The sequence below is a fragment of the Diplotaxodon limnothrissa genome, linkage group LG20 (genome assembly GCF_057381915.1).
Source record: "Diplotaxodon limnothrissa isolate DT_005_m linkage group LG20, D_limnothrissa_male_GT1.1, whole genome shotgun sequence".
Classification (NCBI taxonomy): Eukaryota; Metazoa; Chordata; class Actinopteri; order Cichliformes; family Cichlidae; genus Diplotaxodon; species Diplotaxodon limnothrissa.
In genome coordinates this window covers 33,476,843-33,495,546 of record NC_140615.1, presented here as the reverse complement: position 1 = coordinate 33,495,546, position 18,704 = coordinate 33,476,843, and the positions used below count along the sequence as shown (strand labels likewise).

The following is an 18,704-nucleotide window of genomic DNA, read 5'->3' as shown; positions in this document are numbered from 1 at the left end:
TAGCAAGGGGGTTTTATTGTGAAAGCACTGGCCGGAAGTCTTGCGTGTTAGCCCAACGCTGCTAAAAAATAAAGTCAGTGCATAATATTAGCTGCATGTTTTAAAGCTACACACAATAAACTTTCCTATATAATTCAGAAGTTATTTTCAGCTGACAGAGCCTGGACGTTTAGGTAACCTTGGTGTCATTTACCTGTGTATATAAAAAAAAGGCTGCCCAATGAGAAAGCATGCCTGAAATAAAAGTAACGCCACTCGGTGAGTACAGATGCTAGCTAGCTAGCGCCTCAGTTCCGTCAACATTCATATTGTACATGAGCTGGAAAACTTTTAAGATCTATTTAAGTATTTGCCTTGCTATGAAAAGAAACCACTTCGGGATTTGTTTGTATTTGGTGATGCTACTTAGCCTTTAAATCCTACCGCTGCGCACTTGTGTGTTTACTACCATTACTAAAGGAGTGTAATTCTGAACTTTTATCTTCTGTCCTGCCTTTCCAAGGTGCTGGACAGGATGTGGGCAGGAGCTGCATCCTCGTCTCCATCGGAGGCAAAAACATAATGCTGGACTGTGGGATGCACATGGGCTACAACGATGATGTGAGTGACATAATGCATTTGTTATAGCAAAAGCTTTTTTCTTTTTTTTTTACCCTTATTGGTTTCCTTTATCTTATTGGTAGTTATAAGCACCCTGCACATAGCATACTGACAAGAATCCCAAATCAAAACCCTACATGAGACTTTGGCAAAATAAAAGACTCTAAAGTGAAACAGAAGTGTTTCAAATATGACAGCAAAAGTTAACACCAACTAGGCTGTTTTACACTGGGAAGGTTTACAAGACTGTAGTGAGATCTGCTGACAAAAAGACAGGAGGCAGGTCTGAAGAAGTTAAGATTTTCATTAGGATTAGTCCCACACACTGACACAAACACCTATCCTAATGAGGACACTAATGATATTTCTTATTTAAAATCAACAATAACACAAAGTAAAATTGAAAATCGGCTTAAAGGGGGTCACCACAGTGATTCTACTTAAGAAGATAGAGAGAAGAGTCTGACTGCTCATCAATGCTTTCGTTACATGTTGAAGATCAGGCTCTACCTGCTGGGCCTGCGTCTGCATTCACTCAGCTTGAACATAACTTTGGGTTCTTCGTATTTTTGTGTTAGCCTGCTGTCAGCGGGATGTTTTCGAAGAACCGATGATGTGTTAGCAGTATAACACAGTTGTTACTGTCTTGGACTGTCTTTAGTCCTTACCATCAAATATTTTGCAATAAAAGGACAAAGAGGGGCCATAGGGGGTTGGTGGATCAGACGGTGGTCTGAGGTCTGACGATCCCTGGTTTCCAAAACTAGCTTGTGGTATATGGAACATCACTTTTTGGGTGGAGAAGGAGCCTGAGTTGGTGTGTGAGGATGAGAGATTCAAACTTGATATAGTTGGACTCACCTCAGCGAGTAGCTCAGGCAATGGAACCTCTTGAGTTGCCCTACAGTAGGTGAGAGCAGACAGCTTGTGTTCCCTACCTGTACGTTGAGGTTTTCCCCAATGGATGAGAGGGTTGCTTCCTTGCAGCTTTGAGTCAGGGAACGCACAGTGACTATCGTTTGTGTCTGCGCACTAAATGACAGTTCACAATACCCAGACACTGAGTGACGTGGGACTCTGTTATTCAACGCTTACATTGGCAGTAAAGGTATGACCAAGCTGGCAGAGGTGGGCTGGGCTTCTCTGTGCAAACTGCTGGTATTTCTGTACATTCTGACTTGGAATGCATTTTAAACACAGCTATTATGAAACAGTCCTTCTAAGAAAGAGACTCTCCTTTTTAAATGCACTGTTTTCTACCTTTGAAAGAAGATGATTTCCATTCAGTAACAGTCCTATAACAGATTGTTTTATCATTGCAGAGACGTTTCCCAGACTTTTCTTATATAACACAGAACGGGCGTCTGACAGATTTCTTGGACTGTTTGATCATCAGGTTTGTTGTCTTATTTGTTATGTTCTTCATATTGCACCTTTTTTTAAATAATCTCAACCATGTGTGGAACATAGTACACCTTTCTACGTTTTTCAGCCATTTCCACTTGGACCACTGTGGTGCTCTGCCCTACATGAGTGAGATGGTGGGCTATGATGGACCCATCTACATGACCCATCCCACCAAAGCCATTTGCCCCATTTTACTGGAAGATTTCCGGAAGATCACCGTTGACAAAAAGGGAGAAACCAACTTCTTCACTTCGCAGATGATCAAGGACTGCATGAAGAAAGTGATTCCTTTGAACCTGCACCAGACTGTCCAGGTGCAGTGCTGACATCATTTTTGACCACACACGCACACATGTCTAATAGTTGCTTCTGCGCCAGCTGCTTCTTCTCTTTTGATGGCAATTCAAGCTGTTTTGTGCTGGTGGCAGGTGGATGATGAGCTGGAGATCAAGGCGTACTATGCAGGCCATGTCCTGGGAGCTGCTATGGTTCACATCAAAGTGGGATCAGAGTCTGTGGTCTACACTGTGAGTGTAAACAAGTGTGCACTCTGTCACAGTAGGTGAATTTATCAAGTGCAATCTGAGAATAATTTCTTTTTATTTTAGGGTGACTATAACATGACACCGGACAGGCATTTAGGGTAAGTGAACCTACTTGTTTGAGGTTTTTCTTTTAGTTATTTAACTCTTTAAAAAATAGATCATACATTTACAAATTTAAGACTGCCAGTGCCCATTTTGAATTTCTTAAAATCTTATTTTGAGTCGTTCCTAAAATCCTAACTCTGATCTGCGCAAAAGCCTAAGATGCAGTATTTCTTTCTTGCTTTCATTCAGTAATTTTATTCTTCTGACAATTTGCGTGTTGAGGTTGACCCTCCATTAATGGCTTGTACATCCGTTAAATTGCTTTTTTCACAAGCGATGCGAAATAAAATAACTTCTGGATCAAAAAAATGATCAGAAGTTGAAAAATAAGCTGTAATTTTGGAATCCCATGGCTTTATTTTATTAATTCTGTTTCTTTTTTAAGCTTGAATCCTTTTCTTCTTTTGACTACACCCTTTTAGGGGTCAACACAGCAACTGAAAACATAAAAACTATTAAAGAACGTGTTAGTTGTACTAAACTATTCAACTATATGGGGAGGTTTTCAGTAATAAATTTCAATATTCAATAGAGGCCGGTCTGTTTGTTCTAAACAGTGTTAAAAAAAAAATCAAAGCTGGGATCTCACTGAGCTTATTTAAAGGGTAAATGTATTATTAGAAGCAGATTTCCTTTTGCAGCAGGACTTAGCAACTGACCACAGTGCCAAAACTACTACTAAAAGGTTTGCTAATCATGACATTACTGTCCTTGATTGGCCAGCCAAATTACATGACTTGAGAAAGGAAGCTGAGAAATACCTTATTCATGCAGATGAGCTTAAGTGCCACAAGCTGATCACTTGCACAGTATGCTGCATTGATGCAGTCATTCATGGAAAGGGATCCCCAACAGAGGGGTGAGTGGGTAAATAGCCCTATTTGACCGCTGCAGGTATTAAAAGCAACCCTTAATCAAACAAGTAAAGTGAACAGAAAGTCACTTTTAAGTATTTAAGACATGAAGGTGAGTGAGACCAGAAAATATAAACAACTTTTAAACATCAAACACCCAGATGAAACGGTTTCTTGTGAGGACTGCCTTAGGAGAGACAGACTTAAGAGTCACCTCTGCTGCAGAAAATGTTCATTAGGGGCTCAGACTTCACCAATTAATAGCAGCTCAGATCAGAAGGCACATCAATGCTTCCCAAAGTTCAGTCAGCGACAGATCTCCACATAAGCTGCAGGGAGGACGCTGTGTATATACTACTGAGGGAGACTAATTAGAAGAGAAGTACTGCCTGGACTAAGAAATACAAGAAATAGGCATTAGCTGAGTCAGAATCATGACTTCGGTCGAATGGGTCCCAATGTCAGATTTTAGTTACAGGCGAGTGAGGGACACTGTTGGTGACATATTTAAAAATGGCACGGCTGCCACGGCATTTTGATTGAACTTGAAATATTATGGCTTCCTGTTTGGGACAGACTGTCCAAGATGTTTATGCTTCAGTTTTGGTCAACGAAAGTTTACTATTTTAGTCTGTTACTCAGCACTAAAGGGCATATATCTGTACCAATGTATTGCAGTCACACATACTTACTGCTCACTTGATCTATGACCTTTCTATGTTAGCTTAAAGTCTTACTGAGTACAGCTTGTTTATTTTGTAAAGTGTAAGCCCCGCTGTAGTCAAAAGGGGTATAAAGCAATGTAATCTTTAGGATTGGGTTGCATAGATTATGAAAGATGTAGCTCCAGACTTTCCACTGTCTTCAAGGATGTTTAAATGACCAAATCAGTACTACTTAAATATCAACCTGGAGCCAGGAAGGTCTTAGTTTAGCATAAGCAGCAGTACAAAAAAGCTCAAAATGATTCAAATGTCTGTTACCTTCACCTAAAAAACAACTGTGCATGTATCTTTGTGGCCTAATAACTACATATATAAGGGAGGAAAGCACCAACGTCACTATTAGACATGCATATGATTACATAATCTGACCACAAGATAATAGCATAGATGAGTGGGTGATGTTGTTGTCTGCATGTCTCGCTTTTTGTTTCAGTTGGTTAGCTTACAAGACATTCAGCAGTAACAAGAAAAGAAAGTTTTCCTGGACATTGAATGTCTGGGTTGTATAGCTGGCCATTAGAGAGAATTTTTAAGTCCATTGCCTTAACTTTTTCTACACATACATTAAATACACACTTTGTTTAAACCTCTAGCGCCAACTGTATAAATCCACATTTGTTCATTTATTTGTTTTGATGTCTTTAGTTTTATTCCCTAATTAAAAAATAAAAATTATAATTAAAACATCTTTTAATTCTTAGGTTTTTCCAAGCTTTTGACTGTGACAGTTTCATAATGCTGGTGTTGTAAATTCACAGTGCCGCGTGGATCGATAAGTGTCGCCCAGACATCCTCATCTCTGAGTCTACATACGCCACCACCATCCGTGACTCAAAGAGGTGCAGAGAGCGGGACTTTCTGAAGAAAGTTCATGAAAGCATAGAAAGAGGAGGAAAGGTAACGGTTAAAGTTTATTGAATATTGCATTTTTTGCGAGTAGTCGGGTTTTCTTCATCTTAGTATTATATATTTTCTAAGATCTTTTTTTTCTTCCCAACCTTCCAGGTTCTTATTCCAGTTTTCGCCCTCGGTCGAGCACAAGAACTCTGCATCCTGCTGGAAACATTTTGGTACAGATCTGTTTTAAAAGACTCTTCAGAAGCATTAGCAAGTGTGCCTTTTATCTCTGTTTGCTGTATGGGTTCTATTAAAAAGGGAGGAAGTCTCTGTGAAGGCTAGAAAGAAGAGAGCAAAGACAGTGATGCGTGAAGATAATCGCGGTCTGTTCTCTGGCTGAATGATATCAGATAAAGGCAATTTTTCTAGCACATAATTGTTGACATTCCAATTAAATAAAAAGTCCTTTCAGTGTAGAGTAATTGCACATGATTACAATACAAAAAGGGCTGATATTTGTCTGGACAGCTCCCTAAAGTAGCTGTATTCAATTTATTAAGCTTGATAGAATAAATGTGGCACATTAACTTCTTCACTGGCTCTTTGGACAGACGCTCTAATTGCCCCCTCTCACCACACAGGGAGAGAATGAACCTGAAGGCCCCAATCTACTTCTCCACTGGACTGACAGAGAAAGCCAATCATTACTACAAGCTTTTCATAACGTGGACCAATCAGAAGATTCGAAAAACCTTTGTACAGAGAAACATGTTTGAATTTAAGCACATCAAGGCTTTTGATCGCTCCTACGCCGATAATCCCGGTCCTATGGTGAGTCCCATTGTACATCAAAAGTATGCGAAGTTTCTCACTGAAGAGGTCAAAGTGCAGTGAAGTAAAATAATGTGGACACTTTCAGGTGGTGTTTGCAACACCGGGTATGTTGCATGCAGGTCAGTCTTTGCAGATATTCAAGAAATGGGCTGGCAATGAGAAGAACATGGTGAGTATTGTAAGGAAGTGGACAGCGTTTTTGAAATCTGTAACACTTAAAACCTAAAAGGTGTGCTTTTGTGTTGTTTTTTTTTAGGTTATCATGCCTGGCTACTGTGTACAGGGAACAATCGGTCACAAAATCCTAAATGGGCAAAGGAAACTGGAGATGGAAGGCAGAGCAACGGTAAGACTTACTTTATATTCTCAAGATGGAAAAAAAAATTAGGGGGTGAGCAGATAAAGTCACATCGTTTATTCACATCCTCCTCAGTCGTTCCATCCAGTCTCATTTTTCTGTGAACTCGGTTGTAGCAAAGATCTTAAAATGAGTGATTCCAAATTTTCCATTATATTGAGGAGAGTTTAGATGAGCAAGTATTACCACTTAAATAGTCATTTACAGCTGGGAAGATGTTAGTTTAGCTTAAAGATTAAAAACCGGACTTGCTATCTTGTCTCTGTCTAACAGAACCACTAAAGGCTCAAAATGGGCCTCTGGCCAGTAGCTGTAAACATAACCACCGCTAGTCTGCATATATTTAAGGCAATTGGTCAGTTTTACCTTACACAAAAAGGCTTCTACATGTACCTGTTCTTTCTGGCCTATTGATAAATATATATATATATATATATATATATATATATATATATATATATATATATATATATATATATATATATGAGGGAAGGTAGTCAGAACTGAGGGGATTGAACTACCAGAAGGCAACATTGCAGACATAGAGGACAGTTACAAGTACCTGGGGATCCCGCAGGCAAATGGGAACCATGAAGAGGCCGCTAGAAAGGCTGCAACTACCAAGTACCTGCAGAGGGTCAGGCAAGTCCTGAGGAGTCAGCTGAATGGTAAGAACAAGATCCGGGCCATCAACACGTACGCCCTGCCCGTGATCAGGTACCCTGCTGGGGTAATAGGCTGGCCAAAGGAGGAGATAGAAGCCACTGACATAAAGACAAGAAAGCTCCTTACCATGCATGGAGGGTTTCACCCCAAGTCCAGCACCCTGAGGCTGTACGCTAAGCGGAAGGAAGGGGGCCGGGGACTGGTGAGTGTCAGCACCACAGTCCAGGATGAGACAACGAACATCCAAGAATACATTGGGAAGATGGCCCCAACTGACCGAGTGCTCAGTGAATACCTCAGGCAGCAGAAACCCAAGAAAGAGGAGGAAGACGAGGAACCATCATGGAAGGACAGGCCCCTGCACGGTATGTACCACCGGCAGATAGAGGTGGTGGCTGATATCCAGAAATCCTACCAGTGGCTGGACAAAGCTGGACTGAAAGACAGCACAGAGGCACTAATCATGGCAGCACAAGAACAAGCTCTGAGTACAAGATCCATAGAGGCTGGGGTCTATCACACCAGGCAAGACCCCAGGTGTAGGCTGTGTAAAGATGCCCCAGAGACAATCCAGCACATAACAGCAGGGTGCAAGATGCTAGCAGGCAAGGCATACATGGAACGCCATAACCAAGTGGCCGGCATAGTGTACAGGAACATCTGTGCCGAGTATAACCTGGAAGTCCCGAGGTCAAAGTGGGAGATGCCCCCAAGGGTGGTGGAGAATGACCGAGCTAAGATCCTGTGGGACTTCCAGATACAGACGGACAAAATGGTGGTGGCTAACCAACCGGACATAGTGGTGGTAGACAAACAGAAGAAGACGGCCGTAGTGATCGATGTAGCGGTTCCGAATGACAGCAATATCAGGAAGAAGGAACACGAGAAGCTGGAGAAATACCAAGGGCTCAGAGAAGAGCTCGAGAGGATGTGGAGGGTGAAGGTAATGGTGGTCCCCGTGGTAATCGGAGCACTAGGTGCGGTGACTCCCAAGCTAGGCGAGTGGCTCCAGCAGATCCCGGGAATAACATCGGAGATCTCTGTCCAGAAGAGCGCAGTCCTGGGAACAGCTAAGATACTGCGCAGGACCCTCAAGCTCCCAGGCCTCTGGTAGAGGACCCGAGCTTGAAGGATAAACCGCCCGCAGGGGCGTGCTGGGTGTTTTATATATATATATATATATATATATATATATATATATATATATATATATATATATATATATATATATATATATATATATATGTATATATATATATGTATATATATATATGTATATATATGTATGTATGTTGGGGGAAAAAAACATCTGAAGCTTGTTATGGTCCCTTTCAAGCATGCACACAATTATATTTTCTGACCACTTCGCACTACATGTGAGTGTAGTGGCTAATGCTGTTGTCTGCACGTCTGTCTTTCATTTCAGTTGTTTTTCTCACAAAACCTTCAACAGTAGCATGAAAAGACAGTTTTACTGGGCCACACTCATGTTTGTCTGTGCCGTATCTTAGGGTTGGGCGATATAGCCTCAAAAGTGTATCGCAATATTTGAAGGAAATATGCAATACCACTTTCAAAGAGAAAAACATTTGTTTGAGTGCAGCTTGCAGGTGGCAGTATTTAAATAAATAAAAAATGAAGGGCATTTTCCATCCTCCTTTTCCATTTAACGCCTGTCACTGATGATAGACTACCTGATTCAAAGTGTGAAGATATTGCCACAAGGTGCCAGCAGCAGCATTATAGAGTGGTGCAGCAGTATATAGACAGACACACCGTAAGTCAAATGAAAGCACAAAGCAGTAGTAGTGTTTTCAGTGGAAAAGTGTAACATGGCAACATAATAAAACTGAAATTGAAAATTATTTTTTACCCTGGGTGTCGTAACTTGGGTCGATGTTTTTTTGGATCGAGGCTCCATGTAACCGCATCAGTAATTTCCATCCACTGTTTGTTCTTGCTTGGCTGAGTCATTTGTTTACTTCGGTGCTGTTCATCACCACCTGCTAGCATCTCTTCCTCGTGTTCCTTCATAAAATCCACGGTAGCTTTTATAACGATAACGTTTATTTGGGTGAAAGAAGTTTGTTGTTTTCGCTTTTGGCAGGAAGACTTTCCTTACGTATTCCACAAACCCCTGTGCTTTGTTAAAGATCGCTGAAGTAGCTCCCTTTTTACTAAATTGTCCTTGGAAGTGGACACGGGGCTGATACAGATGTCAGACATCTGTGAGATTTTCTCAGATAATGTAAACGCGTAACAATATGACACTTTTATATCCCATAAAGGTTTATACTGGTATTATTGCAGAGAATATTATATGGCACAGCACTATCATGTGCATAGTATATGTACTGAGCTCTAAGGTTTAAACCACATAAACTTTTAAGTGACCTTGACCTGAGTAACAGATCACCATCACTTTAATAGACTGATGAAGCCTGCTGTGTTACATATGAGCCCTGTCACATCATTACACAGTTATTAGGGGACAAAATATTTCCTGTTAATGACGGGGTTTTGTTTTTGGGTTGTTTTTTTTTTGTTCTTTAATGGCAATTTTTTTAATAATGTGTGTTTTCTCGCTTTTCTTGGAAAATAATTTACTCTAGTATGAGAGTAACGTTCGACCTTTAGAAAACGATACCAAAAAACAACAATAATGTGATATATTTTTAGTTTTTAATTGTTATGGTTATTATCAATAAGTTTTTTGGTAATGTGTCATGTATCTGGTTTTACAACAGCAGACCTTGACTGACTATAGTTTAGTTTAACAAAATAGTCAGACTTCAGATAGATACCTAAATTCATCCATTACAGAAAACTGCATAGTCATAAATAAGATTTTATTTTTTAAAGGTGAAAAAAATGATTGCCGAGGTGGCAGTATCTTACTGATTATCTGTTTATCTTTGCAGAAACTGTCAATCATTTAGAAGAATTCCACTGTTACAAGGACGATACACCTATAACATTTTCCACAAAAGTTTTGTTTTTATTGTTTTGTTATTGACTGTTGCTTATAGATAAATGTCACTCATTATTACCATTCCTAAAGTTAGCATGGAAGTAAAATGTGTCTTTTTTAGGTTAAATGAGCCATTCTTTATTGCTTTTGAGTAAGCTAAGTTAGATTAGCCTAAGAAACTAAGTTGCATTAGAAAGATTGTTCTGTTGGGTTAGACCTCTTTTAAATATTTTTGTGAAACTAGCCCTACTTTTTAAACTAAGCTTAGTTGCACCACCTGAAGGCAATAATGTCTTCTTTAATATCCTGTAAGGTCTCTGATCAGCATAGCCAACGCTCTACATTGCCTCTAAATCTCTCTGTGATTCTTACAGTTGGATGTGAAGCTGCAGGTTGAGTACATGTCGTTCAGTGCACATGCAGACGCCAAAGGAATCATGCAGCTCATTCGCATGGCAGAGCCTCGCAACATGCTGCTCGTGCACGGAGAGGCGGTAAAAATGGAGTTCCTAAAGGGGAAGATCGAGCAGGAGTTCAGTGAGTGCAGACCGTCCGCTCATCAGTAAAGCTTAAAATCAGTTAAACATGCTCACATTTAATGCTTCCCTTCTTTTAATGACAGGTATCGACTGTTACATGCCCGCTAATGGAGAGACAACGACTGTGACCACAAACCCTAGCGTTCCCGTTGATATCTCACTAAACCTACTGAAGAGGGAGATGGCTCTTGGAGGTAACTTGTTTTCTGTGGTAATAATGGTTTAGGTGCAATGTGCCTACTTAGTTTCACTTCAGATTTAGCTTTATTTGTCCTGAGATTGGTTGGCAGAAGACAGTTGTTCACCTTTTGTGCCACCTCCATTCAGAATTGTGACCCACATTAGCTGTGGTAATGGCAAATGTCATTTAAGTAAGTGGGGACATTACAACAGCAGCAGCTTTATGACTGTATAACTGTCACCTAGTTTTTAAGATTTCCAAGAACTGCTGAATTTTGTCCCAGTTCCTGGTATTTTAGACTTTAGTGCATTTTCTCTTTTGGAGTTAGTAAGTGTAAATCTTCAGTTCCTGATCAGAAGTATACCGTGATAACGAGGTAAAAGACTTACGGTCATAAATGGTCATTCATTAAAAAAAATATGAGTACTTCTGCAAGAGTAAAATATATAAATGCACAAAAACTAAAAGTATGTCTGTACATATTAAAAAAGAAACAGATGGTCATTGTACTCATTTTCTAAAATGTGAAATGTGGGATTAATGGTGGCCAATCTGTTTGTTGTAGCTCATGAGATTTGAAAACAACTTGTCATATTAAAAGATTCAACATCTAATTCCAATTAGATGTTGAATTATTTGCCCCATAAGCCTTGGGCTGTTCTTTCTAATGTCCACCTGGAATAAAAATATCCCCAAGTGTTGTGAGTAACCACTTCAAACTGTGAGGCCAAAATGAACAACCTAATACAAAAATAGAAAATCCTCCCGAGTGTCCACAGAGCTAACTGTGGACACTCGGGAGGATTTTCTATTAAGATAACTCATCTTACCACGAATACAGAGTGAGGTTACTGCTCAACTGAAGCAAATATTAACAATTTTACTTCATCAGTAAAAATAAATAAATACATTAAATGCTATAAACATTCTTTACATTAAACTACAATTTAACACAATTTGATTCACTATAAAGGAAGTCAAACAAATGCCACATTCATTCTAGTTATAGAAGGTGCCTCTTCAGTGAAAGCACCCTCCTTGGTAAACCTTTCAAAATGGCACTGGTTTTATAAGCAATAGTGCCTGGCCTCCAGAGAGGTGTACTATAAATCAAGTTCAACGTAACCAGGCTTTCTTTGTGTTTGCTGGCTTGATGATACCTGAAACCCCAGTTGCAACACTGGCTAGCAACCTTTTGTGTTAACCCAGGCTTTCTGCACAAAAGATCACATGGAAAAGGGGCCTTTGATGCACCGTTTTGCTCTAATTCTACACAGAATTGACAGATTGAGCTCCGCCTGCATCTGTCAGACATGTGTCAGAGGAATGGGTGACGGACAATAAAAAACATAAAGTAGAAAAAGTCAGCCCTGGAACCTCAAATAAAAGAATAATGAAGAGGCAGAATGCTGGCAGGAAATCATTAAACTTGTGAATTCATGTGGCGCTTCCAGACAGCTTCTAACTGAAACGCTGAACCTTCTCCAGACCAGTCTACATGTTCAGCATAAGTTACCATGGTGATCTATGTTAAAACTACCTTTGTGACACCCTTTACCCTCAGTTTACCTCACTAACCTATGAAACTTCCTCAGCAGACCACCTCTCTAGTTCAAAGAGGTTAATATAGGTTTGCTCACTTTTCTTGAACTTCACCCTACTGACAGCCTTTGTTGCAGGACTTGTATTGTTGTTCACTGTTTTGTTCATTTTGACCACAAGTAGCAGTTTATACAATGATGTATCTTATTTGCTGTGCTGTAGGGCCGCTGCCTGATCCCAAAAAACCTCGCACCATGCACGGAACGCTCATCATGAAGGAAAACGTAAGCTTCATGGTTTATAACATGTTTTTAGATTCTAATTTTTTTGAAACGCCAAAATATACATGAAGATCAAGATCTACCTTTAAGAGGACTCAATTTTGTGTCTAGTTATTTTAGAACTTGCTTTGATATATTTCAGTAACGTTGCATCACGTTGTGTGGTTTAACTTTAGATCTGTGTACCTAATAAACTGGCAGCTGTATCCCTTTCATTTGTGGCGTGCAGTTGCTCAGTTATTATTTACTGTATAATGATAATTACCCCCTTGTGGCTTTCACTACACAGAGTCTGAAGCTGGTATCATCAGAGCAGGCCCTGAAGGAGCTGGGCCTCAATGAGCATCAGTTACGGTTCACCTGCCACGTGCAGCTCCAGGATCCACACAGCGACGCCGACACGCTCCACAGAATCTACACGCACCTTAAGAGGTGAGAGTGAGGTCACTAGTCTGCCACTAGCTAATGATTAATGCGAATGTGTCGGCCTTATTATCTGCTTGTTCTAAAGTCTGCTTGATTTCTCTCAGTATAATTATCAAATTAGATCATTTTGCTTTTCTTTGCCTCAGTGTGTTAAAAGGCTACACCATCCAGCACCTCCCTGATGGCACAGTCATCGTGGAGTCTATCGTCATCAAAGTCTCCTCCTCTGCCGAAGACTCCAACACCAAAGTCCTGCTGCTTTCCTGGAGTTACCAGGTGAAAACATGGACATTATTTTTGGAGCGTTTCGTTATTATTTATTCTTTTAAATGCTCTGAACAGCAACAAGATAGAGAACTGATAGACATACAGTGGGGTGGTAAAAAGATACATTAGAGGACTGCCTATGCAGTCGAAGCCTGGTAGTTCCCCTAATCATCTAGTTATTGAATCACTGTTTTGAGATATGAAATAATTTTCCAATGAAATTCTGTGAAGGAACAACAGGATGCTGGAAAACAGAAGATAGACATGTAACATGAGATATAATGTATATAGTGTACAGGAGATTTTATGCCATTTTTTTTGGACTTAAAAATTGAGAGGAGGTACTAAACATTTTAAAGAGGTCCAAATAGGGGCTCATATTGCAATTAAAAAAGTTATACTGACTTAATATGTCGGAAGATTATATATGATCGCTTGATCTTTATTAACAGGTTATAATTGAGCCTTTACTTAAAAAATCTTTCCTTTATCCAGCTGTCTTAGCTAATCCACCTCTTAAGTCTGACGTCATTAGCTCTTTCTGGGTCCAAACTCTTCTTCAGTTCCCAGATTCAAACAAACACTGTGGCATCACTGAGAGTTAAAAACGGTCCAGATTCTTTAATCTTCAGTAAAATGATCAGAGCGGCTGCTCTTCCAGGTGTTACAACAAAGTTATCATCCAGGCATCCATGAAAAAGAGGATTTACAAAGTAACAGAGTTAGAAGTTGGCAGGGTGTTAGCTCGATTGTTTCAATCTATTCAATTCAATTCAATTTTATTTATATAGCGCCAAATCACAACAAAAGTCGCCTCAAGGCGAGATGATACGCAATGTTCTGACTGAGGGATTTCTAAAAAACTAAAACGCACAGCTCTGGTATCACTTTGGACTTAAATGAAGACACTAATATATAATGGTGTGCTACCTGGTGGCTAGCTACAGAGCTTTGGTTAGGATATATAAACACATTAGCATAGTGAGGCTGGGGGATTTTTTTCCCCTCAATAAAAGTTCATGTGAGATTCCTGATGAGCAGAGATGACATGGCAGGAAAAAGATGCTGAAAATGAACCAGACTTCAGTCTGGGGAACATCTGAGGTAATCCATCAACAACACAAGGTTGGTCAGTGTAACTTTGCAGTCTGTAGTGAAATAATCAAAATCATTAGTAAAACCCCTAAAACATAGTCTTAAATATATTACTTCTAATTACAAAAAATAGATAGAAATTACCAACTTCTTCAAGAAATAACTTCTTGCTGCTCCTGTAGTTGCAGGATGGGGTAAATGGTAAATGGTAAATGGCCTGTATTTATATAGCGCTTTACTAGTCCCTAAGGACCCCAAAGCGCTTTACATATCCAGTCATCCACCCATTCACACACACATTCACACACTGGTGATGGCAAGCTACATTGTAGCCACAGCCACCCTGGGGCGCACTGACAGAGGCGTAAAAATGACAGTCCCCGAGAGTTGTAGTGTTAAGGTCTATTTCTTTATAGGTTAACAAATATAAATGTGGTCTTAATGGTGGCTAAAATCATCGCTGCACTGACACACATTTTAAGGAAATGAAAGAAGTTGCGTGTGATATTTGAAAAACAACTTGAGCATCCTCCAGCTCTGTGGATTAGACGTAGTTGTAAAGTTTTGGTAATTCCAGTCTTCTTATTGTCTTACAGAATTAGATGTGCAGAACTCAAGCATAATAAATATTTACAATTTTACTTCAGCCAACTCCAAACTTTAAACTACAGATTAAACAACAGCAGATCTTGAAGACATAAAGGCTTGGATGACCTGCTCTGACCTGTAAATATTCTCGTTGTGGGTAACATTATATTTAGTTGTAACCTTGTTTATAATTTCTTTTTTTCCATTAACATGTAGTAATTTACCAATAAACAAACCTAACACAGACTAAAATCAGCTAAAGATGATTAGACTGATAGCTTTCTGTAGCTCAGTACATAATATAGTCGCCCTATCCAAAAGAAAAGCAAAAGTAAGTGTCACAAAGTGCAGTGGAAAGTGGCAACAAGGTTTCCTTTCTGCACCTCTGGTGGGGTGTCGTGCCATGGAAAGTACCTTCACTGAAATTAATACAAAAAACAAATATAAATGTCATATTTCTGTTCTTGATGCTGCAGTTGAATAGAGTTTTTCCGGTCATGCCTTTTTGCACCTTCTTCTTAAATGAATCATGACTGTACATTAATTTCATCCTCAACCTGTGAGTTTCCAGTTTCCTCTTAAACGTTAATGTAAACTCGCTTTATTTATTTTTTTTCTTTGAAAGAAATAAAAATCATTTAGAGAAAATAAATAAATTAAAATAAAACAATAAGTAGAAAGACTGCTAGAAAAAGAAAGGGAGATGCAAAACAAATGTGTTTACAAGTCATTTCTAAATCACGATGTCTTCTGGTCCAAAGAGTGAGCACGTAAATGTCACACTCAGGGTTTTAGGATGAGATTGGTCTCAAATGTTAACCTTTGCAAGTGTTAAAGACTCAGTAGTTTCGGAGGTGTTTGATATTAAACTTAACTCTTCCTGTTAAATAGAACTGGTGACTCACTGCACTCGGGGAAGTTTACACAAGTTTATTCCAACAAATGTGATGTGGTAGAACTAAAAGTGTGTGTTTGGATTTCATCTGATAAAATTAGAAGCAAGTCAAGGTTGGATTTAGTTGTTGTCGAACACCATGTGTGTGTGTGTTAGTTTGTATGTGTGGGGCTGTGGAGGCTAACGGTTCGCTATGAAATACCACCAAAACACACCTAAAGGATCTGGTCTAAATCTGGCATTAATCTTCCTGATCTGAAGTCACTGAGCTCTGTGAGGGACGTTTTCTTTGCTTCTGGTATAATTTATTTCCTGCTTTTTTTTCCCCCAATAGTCTTGTACAGCTCCTAAGGAATTTTAAATTCTAGTAACTTTATCTGGATTTTTCCAGTTTTTCAAGTTGGTGAACTGTGAATTTTGTAAATATTTTTTTAAAGGTGTACAAGTGAATTAAAGCTGGGTCACACTAATGCATGCAGCAGAAATATTCAAAGAGTTACAGTGCAGTCCGACAGCTCATATCAAGAACGAGGCCAACTGTATTTGCAAGATGTGATTTATTTTGGCACGTGAAACAAGGGATCCATTGTGACCGCAATGAGTGCAAGAAGATTGATAAAGGTTAATGTAAATATCATGGTTTACTGTCCTAGATCCTTATCAGTGATGGACTCAAGTAAAATTGGGACCGCAGTGCTCAGGAGATGACAGTTCTTCTGTTAAGATGTGCCTACACAGGCCTGATGGTGAGCAGTTCAGCCAGGGGGAGTGAAAACAGTCGCGTAGGTGGACAGTATGAGAGTAGGGGCTTTGAAAGTGAGAATAAGGGGAAAGTAGAAGGTGGGGAAACCAGCCTGTTAAACTCCGTCACAGTGGAAAGAAGAAAAGAGGTTTCTGTGGTTTTGTGCGTTCCGTGCAAAGAGCAGCGGGTAAAAAAAACAAAATATTCTACTGTGCATTTTATGCCTCTTTCTTATATCTTTTATGTCTTGCAACTTCAAGTGGTGTTGCACAGGTTCAACTAAGAAAGTTTTTATTTTTACAGTTTTTGATGACTTAACATATCGAATCTCTTTGATTAGTAGTTGAGGTGTAATTGAGAACTTTAGAGAACCTCAAGGAAGAAGGCTGAAGGATCCTTTTGATGACAGGAAAAGTATGGGTGTAATAAGACTTGCGCTGAACAATTAATGTTATTTATGAATTGCAAAAGATCATGTGCAGGAGGTCTTGGAGGGGGAGATTTGGGGAATTTTAGCCTTCATTTTGACAGGACAGGACAAAACCGGAGAAAAAAGTAGACAAATGGAAGAGAAATGGCACATAAGACATGTAGACTCAATTCCAGGTATCTGCAGTAAGGGTTCTAGTCTTCAGTACAATGGGTTACCAACTCAACCGGGTGAGTTGTAGTGGTAACCTCCGCTTACTTAGTTATAGACGATGAATCAGTTGCTTGTGAAGTGCTCTAAATTGCATTTTATTTTAAAAGTGTTATATAAATAAAGCCTGAGTGACTAACAGTGAAATTATTATAAAATTACTGTTTTAATATTATTTTATGTTTAATTTGACTTATTTGCACATTCTATGAAAACACAGTAAAGATGAAGTATCAAGATACCACCCTCTAAAAAACAAGTGGAAGATGTGTCGACAGTGTATTAATGTAAGATCCAAAATGTAATTATTGGTTAGATTCCCTTTGGAGTGTTTTTTAAAATGTGGTCTTTTCGAAGTTGATTGTAGGAATGTTGTTACTAATCCATGAAATGAAATCCAATGAGGTGTGCTTCAGAGGTTGACTAAAATTAAGACGTTTAAAGGATAAATACACATATACTAGATAATTTGAATGGTAAATATATTAAATAGTTTGTAAAATAATATGTTTTACCATGTTTTTGTTTCAGCTTCTCAAATGTCATGGTTTTCTTTTCAGTCTGTAATGTCTATTAAAACTGAACAACTCTGGTGTTTAGGACATTTTGATGAGCATTTTTCTTTTCATTTGGTCTAATTAACAATCTAATTATTATAAAATATAATTGAAGATTAATTGTTAACAAACAAGAATCATTAGCTACAGAGCAAATTCACTGTAATTTATCAGTGGAGCTTAGCACGAGTTAGTCATAATAAGATGGACCAGAGTAAGAAACAATTTATGTTTTTAATTGCTATTTTCATCTTTTTTTTTAATCTGTGGCAGGTGTTATTCTCTAATGTTAAGGACCTATAAGTAAGGTTTCCATCTGTGAACGAGGTTTTGGCCTTCTTCAAAAGAAAATCATGAGAATTTTATTTCAAATATTTGGGGCTTTTATTTATTGATTTGCAAAGCATCGTGTTACCTGATAGAAGTATGTGCATTCCCTGTATTTCAGGCTATTTGTGCTTAACTGTACGCAGACCAATCATACTTTCATGTATAGCCAGGCCCTATATGAGGCTGGAAAACCCCGATGAGGTTAAAAGTTTGGAAACCCCTGAGCTACTTCCTTAAATCTAATTTGTGCCAAGCACAAACATGATGCTAACTTTCTTATTTCCCTAAAATGTTTGGTTTGTTTTCTTATCTTTCGTCAGGATGAGGACCTGGGGAGCTTCCTCTCATCCCTGCTGAAAAAGGGTCTTCCATCTGGAATCTGCTGAAGCAACTTTTAGCCTCAAAGGACATTCACACTAGAAGAAGCTCATTTTTAGTTAAAATCTCCATGCAAGTGCAGAGAAACTGAAATGTCTACATGTAAACTTCAACAAAAGAGCTGCTGCCTTTATACATGTAACACACAGAGGCTTTTTTCGTATTATTGACTCAGTTTGAGGAAAAAAAGACCATTTGAATTCTGTTTTATCCCTTTATTTTGATGCACAAATAAACACTTTTATCGAAAAGTCTTTGCAGTCCTCCAGTTACATGTCCAGTGATAATGACACTTATATAGAGTCTTATTTATTTACAGCTGTATTTACAGTAAGTGTGTT

The 18,704-nt window shown here is 38.9% G+C and overlaps 1 protein-coding gene across 1 annotated transcript; it reads left to right on the top strand.

Moving 5' to 3' along the window:
- The first annotated feature begins 57 nt into the window (after positions 1-57).
- Positions 58-18,586, top strand: ints11 (integrator complex subunit 11). Its single transcript, XM_085344624.1, has 17 exons — positions 58-258; positions 503-600; positions 1,923-1,996; positions 2,093-2,321; positions 2,436-2,534; positions 2,616-2,650; positions 4,995-5,133; positions 5,242-5,306; positions 5,715-5,904; positions 5,993-6,076; positions 6,164-6,253; positions 10,277-10,439; positions 10,525-10,635; positions 12,387-12,448; positions 12,735-12,877; positions 13,018-13,147; positions 18,306-18,586. The coding sequence occupies exons 1-17, from the start codon at positions 231-233 to the stop codon at positions 18,369-18,371; spliced, it is 1,806 nt and encodes a 601-aa protein (XP_085200750.1). The 5' UTR covers positions 58-230; the 3' UTR covers positions 18,372-18,586.
- The last annotated feature ends 118 nt before the right edge of the window (positions 18,587-18,704 follow it).

Coding starts and splice junctions, on each gene's coding strand:
- ints11 (XM_085344624.1), top strand. CDS start 231: ATGCCTGAAATAAAAGTAACGCCACTCG. Junction 6,077..6,163: donor CTGGCAATGAGAAGAACATG/GTGAGTATTGTA, acceptor GTTTTTTTTTAG/GTTATCATGCCTGGCTACTG. Junction 13,148..18,305: donor TGCTTTCCTGGAGTTACCAG/GTGAAAACATGG, acceptor ATCTTTCGTCAG/GATGAGGACCTGGGGAGCTT.